The sequence below is a fragment of the Aplidium turbinatum genome, chromosome 5, assembly GCF_918807975.1.
Source record: "Aplidium turbinatum chromosome 5, kaAplTurb1.1, whole genome shotgun sequence".
NCBI lineage: Eukaryota > Metazoa > Chordata > Ascidiacea > Aplousobranchia > Polyclinidae > Aplidium > Aplidium turbinatum.
The window spans coordinates 9,574,887-9,587,620 of NC_137476.1; the positions used below are offsets into that span (position 1 = coordinate 9,574,887).

Here is a 12,734-nt window from a genome sequence, read left to right on the forward strand (position 1 = left end):
ATTACATTTACTCTGCTTGTTTGTTAATATATGGCGCTGTTGAAACAAAATAAATTGACTTGACGACCGATACTCACACATTAATTCTTATAAATAACTTAGTTGAACTGTTAAAGTAACAGTGACAGCGTTTCAATTACGGTACAAGCGTTTGAATTTTTGCTATCAAGATTAATCCTTTGTACCTATTTTCGGTCAATATCGTTTCAATTGGTCTAATTTTATCAAACCTTTAAAAAACTGGTTTTCAGGAAAGGAACCTGCTTTCTGTAGCATACAAGAATGTGGTTGGAGCAAAACGGTCGTCATGGAGATCGATTTCTAACTTCATTTTAAAAGAGTTAGACATACAGAAGAAGGAAGTCGGAAAGCGTTACCTCAAACAAATTACAAATGAGTTAACCAAGTTATGCAACGAAGTTGTGGTAATAAGTAGAGCAAAGTTTGTTCTTTTTTAAAGAAAATCTTGAGGCCTTAGCAGTCCAAGTCTATGTTTTATTTTTTAATAGTAGGCTGCATTAAGCTAGAATGTGGTTAGTTTCATCAGATAAAAAGTGTCTTTTAATAGTTGATAAATCAATTCCCCACGAGGAATAGGTTCGAAACCCCTGTTGAAGAACATTGATTTATATCCTTTAGTTAAGCGTAGCTTTTATTTTAGAATATTTTTAGTTTTTAAAAACAGTTTAGTTCAATATTGTTTAAACCTGTAGTTTCTTTTTAAGTAAAGTAGCCTAAGTAGGCTACACAAACATCATTACGAGGTAAGTTGATTACGAATTGTTTTGGACTAACTTAGTTTCTCAATTTTTGGGCTAGTTTTGATTTTGAAAGGATAAGATTTGGGTAACCACCTTTAAAGTGGCATTTCTGTTTGAAATTAAAAAACATCTGGCAATACTTTTTCTTATCGCACTTACTTGAGTCACTTGACTGTCTACGTCAGTGGTTTTCAACCAGGGTTCCGCCAGTAAGTCTAGGGGTTCCGCCAGTAAGTCTAGGGGTTCCGCCAGTAAGTCTAGGGGTTCCGCCAGTAAGTCTAAGGGTTCCGCAAGTTTACATTCAAATCCGAGAGTCTATTTATTATTATATGCATATTGTTTAAATGTAATCTAATATTGATTAGGTTTGCCACTATTAATAAATTTGCTACACTTTAACACGTTCGCCGCGATCTCGAATTTTCGTTGTTTTCTTGTGGTGCGATTACCTTTAACTTTCTGCTTTCCCTCCAAATTTCGTCGACATGTTTTCTTCGCTTCAAGGAGTTTTTATGAAATAAATGATGTTTTTGCATAAGGCAATTAAATTATTGAACAGGGGTTCCTCGAGCTTTTGGAATGTTTCATTATGTTCTGTTCCACCAAAAAGGTTGAAAACCACTGGTCTACGTAGCCCATGCCTAGTTGAAAATTTCGTTGTTCTGAATTCCTGAGTAAAGCCTAGTTTCTAGTAATAGGAGAAAGGTAGGTATTTAATCGGCTTTTTTTCCAAATCCAACTGACATTCGAAAACCTAAGACCTATGGAAAAAAATTTGAAATTTCCGTTCAACCTCCCCCACACACCTACCCTGAAAATTAGTTTTCGCGTTTAATTGCTGTTTATAGCATTTAATGTTCAAATATTATTTGCTACCGTGCTAAAACACATTAACCCTTTGAAGGTTGGGGGGAGCAGTGGCGGCTCGTGCCATTGGCTGCAGGGCTTCAGCCCCACCTGAAAGAAAGAAAAGAGGGAAAATATGTTTTCCTCTGTGTTTGTCCGACCCGGTTACTTTTTTTCACTTAAGAATTGCGGATCGAAAATTAACATATTGAAATTTTCGTTTGGCAACACCGATTTTGGGCAAACTTCTTTGCAGCCCGAGATTCTGGATTTCAAGCGCTCTGATTGGCTAAAAATTATCCTTGAAGCTCCACCTCTTCTGGTATTTTACAGCGATTTTTGAATCGGTTGGGGCTGTATAGAAGACAGCCCCACCTAACCGAATGACTTTACAGACTTTTTAAAGTTAGTTTTTATTTCGCAGAGTAGCGATGAGCCATGAATGTAGAAGTGTTAGCTGTAGTAGAGTTAGGGTATTCAACAGGTTATAGGAAGTGCTGGGGCATCTCAAAATCACTTGATCCTTGTATGCAACGGCTAGACTAGTCAAGACCAAGCTCAATACTACTATAAAGTTTGTCTCCAAAGCAATAGGCCTACTGTTAGTTTTTTTTAAATACAGCTTAGGAATACATCAACTTTTCAACAAAGTTTGAATGCATTTTTTTCAAATTTGGGGTAAAAACATGCTTAGAACGCACCAATTTTAATGCGATTTTTGTAGGGGGAGACCCCACCTCCGCGAAATCGTTTGCAGCCCCACTGCTCACAAACAGCACTAGCCGCCACTGGGGGAGAGGCTGTCAATTCAACTTTTTTGTATCAACAGTTGTATCTCTAAAACCACTAAGGCTGCGACTACGAGATTTCTTGACTTTTCCTAACTTTTATTCACCTCTATTGAGCTGAAACTTTGAGCGAATAAAGGTTCTAAATGGAGAGATATAAGGCATTTCTCAGCACATCCTCTGAAATATTTCATATTCTATTGTTAAACATTTGCCCACCAGTTGGATGAAAGTAATTAATTTGGCTCATGCCTCGTTAATCCTAACTGTTTTATAGCGTGAAGTGAATTGGCAGTATGTAAAATTATGTATAAAAAATTTTAATCACAACATTGCAATGCACGTTCTTCATTACTCTACCGAAAAATAATGTGTAAACTCACGCTACAATTACAGTCATAAGTCACCTCAACATTTCAACTTATATGAGCAGTTCTAAAATTCACATAGTTTTAATTTTCGGATATGCTCACTTGCTCAGCGTGAATAACTTTACAAAGTGAATCCCAAATTTTGAAACCGTGCCTTAAAAAGTAACAGAGATATCACTTCTAAAGCATAAGAAGAATCGACGGCCCTCCTCCCCCCCAAACTGAGCAAGACTCCAGGAACCCAATCTTCTAAGGGTTAAATATGTAGCAAGATTTCCGTAAACATTTTTTTGATTTTGGTTTCATCGTAAAATTCAGGTAGCCTAAGTGGTAGGCTAATTTCGATTTGTGCGCATGACTACGCGCATGCGCAAAAGTGTGACATTAATGCAAACATGTTGTATGAAACTGGTTGTAGTTGCCGCCGTAAATTGACCAAAACGTATCTCCAAAAACTACTTTTTAAAAAAGAAAGTCGCTTTTACCTTTTTGTGTTATGATAACTGATAAAACGTCTTTGGCTTTTGTCTGCAAAAGTTTACTTTGCATTTTCGATTAAAGTCCTCATTCTGAGATTCTCTACTATCCCTTTCCATCTAGTCTACTTGTCTATTTATCTTCTGGTATCAGTTTAATAATCATGCAGATCAGGGTTACTCAACTAATATTAACAAAGGTCCAGTTTGACAAGTTGAATATTTTTAGCGGTCGATGAATAGGTTGTTTCACACGCAATCACGAAAATGAAATTATCTGTACCAAACCACTTTTTTAGGTAAAATATAACTCGACTTGGATTTCTGAGAAAGTGTTGGAGAGTCTGGGGGGCAAAGCCTCCAGCAACTAGGATAATCACAGTAAAAATTGCTTCCTCCCAGTAGAAATCTGTGTAAAGAAGCCCTGGATGTGGCAATGAGGTTATTCTTTCAAAAGCTCAAGGTCCATCCCTGGGTCCACCATCAACACCCAGAAGGTCCGGATTCGGACCGCGGTCCGCCTTTTGAGTAGCCCTGATGTAGATTAACTTACCTTTGGTATGGTTCTGCTACAACAATCCATTGAAAAGATGCTATGCTGACAACTGCTGCTCAAGATGCTTCTCAACAGCAAGTTGTTATAATGGATGTTTGTTGATACGAGGAGGTTGTTGAGAAAACTCTATCAAAAGGACAGCAGACAATTTCCTAATCCTGTGAAGTAAACTTTAAGAAAGTTTTTCCTTAAATTCCCTTACAATGCACGGTATTGCACCCCAGGCAAGAAAGGGCAACATTAATGAATGAACTGTTTTTTCTTGAAACTTACCGTGTGTCTCGATTGTTTTTGACCCACAAGCCAAATATGGAGGGCTTTGGTACCACGATTTCTGCTTAACCTTTGAGTGAGTTGTACACCGGAAAATGCCCATCCAGCTTGATCCTATATATGTAGTTCAGTTAGCTATGGATATTGACTACCTTGACTTTATATCCATAGAGGCACATTTGACTTGTTTCATAATGACAAGTAGCCTAGGTGATTGCCACCACTAGGCTATAGCCTATGTTCTAGCTAGCAATATGCTATTAGCAACCATCACTAATTTGCATACTTTAGCTTACTACAGTACGGTAGCCTACATTAGGCCCATTCCTAGACATGACCTAACGGTTGAAACATGCAACGCAGACGAGGCATACCAGTACTTGTGCAATGCCATAATAACTGCGGCAAAGGCCACAATACCACGTGGCCATCGAACCAGCTACACACCATGCTGGGACTCTGAGTGTGAAGCTCTCTATCGCTCATACCGAGGCGCCACTAGTGGTGCTGCTTCTAATATCGCCGCCACCAGACTACTTGAGCGGCTGGACACAAAGAAGCTTGAGTGATGGAACGAAGCTGTCCAAACCATCGACTTCTCACACTCAAGCCGCAAAGCATGGAGCATCATCAACAACCTCACTGGGCGCTCAGCAAACTCCCCTCGTCAGTGCCTCGTTTCTGCTAATGCCATCGCTTCCCAGCTAGTGCAGAACGGGGTCTACAAGACAAAGGACCGCAAGGCATTCTGCCTTGTTGCCAAGGAAGTATCTGCCCTGTGGCGAGTAGAAACACTACAAGAGGAAACAATCTCTAGAGACTTCACTCTAGAGGAATTCGCCACCGCCCTCCGCCAATGAAACCACACAAGTCTCCAGGGCCGGATAAGATCTGCCCTGAGCTTATACTCCATGCTGGTCATGCCCTAAAGTCCTGGTTACGTAGATTCCTCTCTTCCTGCCTGCACCACCTCACAATCCCAAAAATCTGGAGAAGAGCTTTAGTAATTGCGATCCCTAAGCCTCACAAGCCACCAGAGGACCCAAGGAGTTATCGTCCGATATCCCTCCTCTGTGTTCCTTTCAAGATCCTCGAAAGACTGATCTATGCCCGCGTCAACCCAATCATCGACCCGCTCCTTCCAAAAGAGCAAGCTGGGTTTCGGCGCTGAAAATCCACCGTAAATCAGGTCACACTCTTAACCCAAAACATCGAGGATTGCTTTAAGGCAAAAAAGAAGGCTGGCGCTGTCTTTCTAGATCGTACAGCTGCCTATGACACCGTATGGCATTGCGGCCTTACTTGAAAGCTGCTTCGCCTGCTTCCTGACCGACATATGATTATGGAACTTGTCAGGAATTGAAGCTTCACCCTCACCACCGGTAGCTCACGGCGAAGCAGACTGAGACGCCTGAAAAACGGCGTCCCACAGGGATCGGTCCTGGCTCCACTTCTTTTCAACATCTACACCTACGACCTGCCAACTACGGTCTTCGTAAAATACGCTTATGCGGACGACCTGGCAATTCTCCACTCCACAAAGTTGTGGGAAAATCTAGAAGACACCTTGAACCAGGAGATGAAAACTCTCTCAGCTTATCTCCAGAACTGGCGACTGAAACTCAGCGAAACCAAAACTGTGGCAGCAGCTTTCCACTTCCATAATCGGGAAGCTGATCGTGAGCTACACGTCCAGAACAACGGAAAATCTCTGCCCTTCTGCCCCAAACCAAGATATCTTGGGGTAACACTGGACAGATCGCTCACATACCGCCACCATTTGGTGTCACTGCGCAAGAAACTGACATCCCGCGCTGCGCTACTCAAGCGCCTGGCAGGCTCTATAGCTGGGGGGAGAGGGCTGACACTTTGAGTATAGCAGCCTTATCCCTTGTCTACTCTTCAGCAGAGTACTGTGCACCTGTTTGGTGCCGCAGTGCTCACTGCCATAACATCGACACTGTCATAAACAGCGCCCTGCGCACAGTGACCGGATGCATCCGTCCCACACCATTGGACAGTCTCCCCATTCTCGCTCGCATCCAACCCGCTGAGTTTTGTCGCGAAGAAGCCACTCTGTCCCTCGGTCGACGGGCACTGGAGCCTAACCACCTTCTCCACCACAAGATCTCTGCTCTCCCAAACGAGCACCCCCGTTGACTGAAATCAAGACACCCATTTGTGCCAGCCGCTCAACTTCTTATCAACGAAGTTGATGTACAGGACATCTCTGCGGCTGCTTGGGCGGACCATAAATGGAGTTCTGAATGGAAGTCAACCGCCACCAGACTCTATTCGTTCATCCCCGGCGCCGACACACGCCCCATCGGTCTAACACTACCAAGACAGGCATGGGTGCGCCTCAACCGTCTCCGTACGGGCGTCGGACTTTTCCGCTCAACCATGCACCAATGGGGAATGACCTCTTCCTCCTCCTGTGAATGTGGTGCCGAGGAACAGACCGCAGACCACATCATCAATGACTGTAACAGCTTCAAGCCACCTAATGGAGCGGAAGGTCTGCGTGTCATGGATGATGAAACCAAAGACTGGCTGCTCTTTAGTAGCCTTCCAGTGTATTCCGGGAACATCATGAATCTGGGGTGGTAAAAGGATAGACCCTCGTCCCCAGAGGCTCACACGACGACGACGACCTAACGGTTATATTTACTTGTTAATTTGGCCAGCTCAATACAAAATTCGGAATTAAAACTTCGTGAATAAAGAATGATAGCCTACGTGTAAGCTACTTAAGAAGGCATACTTGTGTGGCAAAAGCAGTGCAATACCTTTGGATCAATTTAATGTGGTAGCCTATATTCTCTATTCCTTCAACACAGAATATCTGTATTTTCGGTACGCTTTGTGCGTGCGCGTAGTAATGCGCACAATTCGAAATGATCACTTTTTCGTGTTTTACGGTGAACCAAAACCAGAAAAAATGTTTGCGGCTGTCTTGCAACATTATTAAGGTATTTTAGTACGGTAGTGAATAATATTTGAACTTTAAATGCCATAAACAAAAAGTGACGTCAATGCACTACAAGGCAATTAAATGGAAAAAGTAATGTTTAGGGAGGAACAGAGTTGGATTAAAATTTCAATTTTTTTCTGGAGGTCTTGAAATATAGGCCACTGTTGTATCCTATAACCAGGGCAAAAGTTGAAATCAAAATGAACTCCCCCCCTAATTCTAGGAGTGGTAACAATGATTTTTGTGGAAACAATACGCTTTACAAACAAACTAAAATAAAAACGAAGCAAAATATTTAAAATATCTTTGTTTCAAAGGGTCAAAAGTCGTGTATTTCCTATCAGGATTTTTAACATCAGATATTTTTCATCAAAAGGCATGCCACACTCTTTACTTTGCAGGAACTCATTGACGATTCACTTTTGAAAACTGCAGAAAATGACGAGAGCAATATATTTTACTTCAAAATGAAAGGAGACTATTATCGATACGCCGTGGAAGGAGAATCAGATCAAAAAGACAAGCGCGAAGGTGCGGCTTTGATAACCTTCATATTTCTTAGAAATTATTATTTCATTGTTTTTTTTGTTTTAAGATCTGAGGTATATGAAACGAGTAGGTTAGCAACCCCTAAAATTACTGCACAAAAATCACTGTTACAATAAAAAAGAGGAAAGTTAATATTTATTTTTAATTGCACAGCTTTAAAACTTGAAGAAAACATTGCTTTCGTTTTTTGATTGTACAATTTTGAAAAACAATTTTGTGAATAGAAAATTGAATTGGCATAAATTTTGTGTTTAGAGCTAGCTGCAAAATCTAATGAAGCCTACGTCGCTGCATACGACCTATGTCAAAAGAAACTGCCAAGCTACCACCCAGTGAGGTTAGGCGTTGCGCTTAATTTCTCCGTTTTCCACTATGAAATCAAAAATGAACCGGACAAAGCTTGTGAAATTGCGAAACTGGTGAGTGAGCGCCGAGCAGTTCACTTGAGTTGTTTGTATTTCTGACCATTGCAACGAAAACAGTAAGTCTACTTTTCAACATAGAAAACTTTTATAAATTAGTATCACAACTTGATCAAACGTGAAATATTAGCTTAAACCATTGAAACAGTGTTATGGGCGGCACTTGATGTCCACTACTTCCCTTTTACTATTTTTCTCTGTATAGGCTAATGCATATTAAATCGTCTTTGTGTTGATTGTGGTTATTTGGTGTGAATTTCTGGGCCCAATTGTTGTGTCCGCCCCGTTAGCTCAGTTGTTACGTGCTCGGCTCAAGGTCACGCGGCGCTGGTTGGACTCTTAGGGTGTGCGCTTGAGCAACGCAGTTCAGGACTGCTCTCCACAGGGCCACCTAATGAATGGAATAATTCCCCGCCAACAACTCTTCAACAATCGGAAAATTTGACTCTGCCAATCTCGGTAACCGGCCCTGCGTCAAGAGCCTCTACAAGTATGCGAAACTACCAGAAATAACCAATCAAGGCTTTGTCAGTCCGAGGATAAAGATTCAAAACCAACCAACCAAAACAACAGAGACATTTATTAGGGCACTAGAATAATAGCATGTTTTGGTGCCTTGCTAAGTGTAATACAATTTTGGTAAAGAATTTTGCCTTGCTAAGTGTAACATTTAAAAATGTTTGCAAAATTACAAAAACGAGGATTCAGCTGTGTTGATGTAGGCTATTTATTTTATATATAGTAGCTTAAGCCTATGTTAAGGCTGTGTCGAAAATAATTTCTTTCTGTTTGAATTGATACATTGATTAAATTTTTATTCTCGGACAGGAAAAACTTTTATGAAATCCTAATCCTGACAGTTTCGCATACTTGTAGAGGCTTTGAACCACTGAGGTAAGCCCGGTCACCGAGATTGACAGAGTGAAGTATCCACTTGTTGTATAAATGCTGTGTGTGAATCAGAGTTGGATAACTCACATACTTTCATGATCATTTACCATGAAATCACACCATCAAAACTTTTATGTACATTGCGATTATATTGTTTTGAAATTTTTCAAATTACAATTACTTCCAAATGTAATTAATTACACTTTTTAATTATAAAAATGATAAGTTTCAATATTGATCAATAATTTTTTATGGTTTGAGTAGGCCTACATCAATTTGGACTAATTTTTTTGAAAGTACAGTACTGTACTATTACATTACACAACAAAATGTCTCAATTACATAAAAAAGTGTAATTAATTACATTTACTTACAATTAAACATGCAATTACTTCAACTCTGCTGGAATTTGTTCCATCCACCCGGTGGCGCTGAATGGAGAGCAATCCTTAAATGCGTTGCTCAAACGCACATCCAGAAAGTCGAACCAGCACTTCTTGATCTTGAAGTTGCTTCGTTCATGAAATTAAACTTTTAATCAAGCTTTGGACAGACTTCTGCAACAGTTAAGGACAGTTTTTAGCTTGATATTTTAGCTTAAATGGATTTCGGGTCCAATCGTAGCCTTATTGTTGGGCGTGAAAGAAAAAAAAGTTTTGCCTTACTGGTTAAGACTCGTGTGCCAGTAGCTTGTTAGTGTTCTAATATCAGGTAGGCTGTGCAGGTCTATAACTTTAACGTTGCTTTTAATCAGGCCTTTACTGAAGCCCTGGAAGAAATGAACGATTTATCCCCTTCCATGTTCAAAGACAGTTCGCTGATCATGCAACTGCTTCGCGACAATATAACCGTAAGCACTATTATGCTAGCTAGCCTACTTGTTTTCTATAAACATGGTTTATTCTGTAAAGATTGCTTCAGATGGACGCTTGTCTAAAAGTGAACGACTATTACTGACAACGCTTTAAGACTGAATAGCATTTTTCATTAGCGCAATTGAAGCTAATTTACTAATAGTAGGCTAATTTAATGTTGCGTAATTAACAATGGACCCATATTGAAGAAGAAGAGCGTTCTTCCTGGTCATTAGTACAAAGCTAAGTACTCACTAGTATCACCAAAAGGATGTTCCACAAGGATAAGAGTTAAACTGACTGGTAAAAGCGGTGGTCGAATACTCATATGGCGTGAATTGGTGATGTGATACTGATAAGCCCAGCGCATGGGCGAAACACGGTGTCTACCGCTATCAATTCTTGCTACCATCGGCTGCCGAGAGACAAATGAACCCATTATGTAGGCCTACTGATATAAATCGACAACCTTTCCTGGCATTCAAAACGTGAGATCACCGGAATCAGGTCCCAGCACCAAAAGGCATTATAAGGTTAACTTAGTCAGGCCTGGCTGGTAGGCATGGGCACTTTACAACCTAATCATTCTCAGTGAAATTATTAATAAAATTAGATTGTGCTATAATTAAAATAAATATTATTCTCATGGCCCAACGTCTCTTAACCGCGGTGCTAGCATCTTTTGGGAGTGATAAACTTTGAATTGCTAAAATGTGCTAAACATATACAAATAGGCTGAAATACTAAAAAAACTGCCATTTTATTTTTCCGCTTGTTTAAACTTGCCTTTGTCACAAAAATATACGGTATGCTTAACCTATAGCTCTATAGGCTTCTATGTTGTTAGTTCCGGGTAAAACAAACAACTTCAGTCAGTGGGAAGACTCCAGTGTTGGAATGTTTGGTGCTTTGGGAAGTGTGTATTTCCTTTTTAATTTCCTTCGGTTATTAAATGAGTGCCAAATGGCCACAGTGAATCAACCTGCATTATGGTACCTTAGGCGTAGTCGGATGCTAAGGGCAGTTAGAAGGAGCGCTATACTACCCAGACTTATTTACAAGTGTGCTTGGCTCAGGCACTTGAAACGCTGGTGTAGCTTTCAGTGGCGATGTGTGGTTGCTCTCGTTTGCTTTGTTTGAAAACTGCATCGCAAAGCAAAATCTGTTTATTTCCAGATGTGGAAGAGCGAAAGCCAAGAGAGCGATATCGGAAATGATAATGATTGACCTTCCCCGAACCAAACTTCAACAAATCAATTCCTTTGTGATCTTTAGTTTTTTTTATTTTAAACCGAATATTTGTAATTAAGTTATTAATATTGAAAGCGAGCACGCTGCTCAGTCCTACGTATGTATGTGTGGATGCTGTTTTTACTGGAACGATAGATATCTGTGGCGTTGAAGGGTCAGTAAACCGAACGAGTGAACGACCCACTCAGAGCTCTTGATTTACTAAAATTAAAGAGGAGAGGGTTATTTAGCAATTTTTTTCAAATCTCAACTTTAGGTCTGGTTTTGACATACAACAGGACGTGCTATACGAGCTCCGGTAATTTTTTTTTTTTTAATTTTTATTTTTGCTATTTGCACGAGAATAAGTACAGAAATATTAATACACTTCATTTCACGAAAGAGCGAAAAGCCTGTGAAATTTTCGAAATGGATATTAAGTAAAGGTGGTTGTATTTATTTTTTTGTTAATTTATCCAGCTTAACAAAAAATTCCAAAATAAAACTTTGTGAGTGAAAATTTTCTTTGAATTGCCTGATCCTGCCCTGATCATGGGCATCAGTCACTGGAATCCAGTTGCTGTTCAACCTAAAAGAATCAGACAGTTTTTGTCAGAAAGATGAAAGGCAACAACCAATCAGGATCTGACCGTTGCCAACCGAAAGGATCTTTGCAAGACCGTAGCATCCTTAGCCCCTCTTCTTAGTTTTAACATAGACCATCGCTCATTTCCTCTGAAAATCTATTCAGTCAAGCCCAAGCAAGAAGTCTTTCAAACTATGGCTATCACCTTTTTGATTGCTGTGAATCAATTGGATTTGGTTGTTTTCATCCTGTTTTTTTTTTTTTTTTTTTTGCAGAAAAAAAGGATTTTTTTACTTGAGAAAATCGGGAAACAGAAAACCATTAAATCCCAGGAATTTTCGAAACCGGGATATAGGTTCTCAAACTCTATACACTACCCATATCCCACCTGCTTAGGATTTAAGCTCGTTCGTAATTAACGTACAAACACCACGCTTAAGCTCTCTATGCTAAGCTATCAACACGTAACAACTTGCTGAGATGTCTAAATGGAACATCCTGGGGTGTCAGTAATCCCACATTATGTACAAGTGCTCTTGCACATTTTAACAACACCTTAAAATATGCTTCGCCCGCTTGGTGCCACAGAGTAGCCTACACACTATAAAAATTGACACTGCCCTCAATTGACAATTGTCTGCTTCCAACTCTCACTGACTTTCTGCCAGTAGCCTACTATCACGCATTGCTCTAGCTAGACTGGGTAGGGAAAATCACGCACGTAATTTTGTATTAAAAGCTATGTCAAGGAATGACCATCTCCTCAACCAGATGGTCCTAAACTTGCACTTCTAAAACTAACTCTAATTCAACTCTTGGAGTGGGCACTTGTGCAAAGTGATCATAAGTCAAATGCAACAACAAAACAAAAACTTACTCTTCACTCTGTCAGTCTCAGTGGCAGAGACTGTATCACTGGTTCAAAGCCTTTACAAGTAGGCTATGCAAAATTGCTAAGATTAAGTTTTCGTACAATCTTTCACACTTCGACGAAAAAGATTCCAACAATCTATTTCCGTGGTTGCAAAAAGATAACCCTCAACTCCGAAAACGATTGATAAAAGAAGCCTTTTCAAAAGGGAATCCCAACATTTTTAGCTGATTGTTGATGGTTATGCTACCTGCAAGATCAAAGTTGTTGAAACAAATCTTCAAAT

At 40.1% G+C, this 12,734-nt stretch overlaps 1 protein-coding gene across 1 annotated transcript; it reads left to right on the forward strand.

The window, feature by feature from the left end:
• Positions 1-370: 370 nt before the first annotated feature.
• On the forward strand, positions 371-11,505 carry LOC145770159 (14-3-3 protein beta/alpha-B-like). Its single transcript, XM_082581746.1, has 5 exons — positions 371-425; positions 7,447-7,576; positions 7,850-8,013; positions 9,662-9,757; positions 10,938-11,505. Exons 2-5 carry the CDS (start codon positions 7,513-7,515, stop codon positions 10,986-10,988), a joined length of 375 nt encoding a protein of 124 aa, XP_082437872.1. The 5' UTR covers positions 371-425; positions 7,447-7,512; the 3' UTR covers positions 10,989-11,505.
• Positions 11,506-12,734: the final 1,229 nt, after the last annotated feature.

Excerpts from the sequence above, each read along its gene's own strand:
- LOC145770159 (XM_082581746.1), top strand. The coding sequence starts at position 7,513 with ATGAAAGGAGACTATTATCGATACGCCGTGGAAGGAGAATCAGATCAA. Across the intron at positions 8,014-9,661 it reads CTTGTGAAATTGCGAAACTG|GCCTTTACTGAAGCCCTGGA; the intron begins GTGAGTGAGCGC and ends GCTTTTAATCAG. Across the intron at positions 9,758-10,937 it reads TGCTTCGCGACAATATAACC|ATGTGGAAGAGCGAAAGCCA; the intron begins GTAAGCACTATT and ends GTTTATTTCCAG.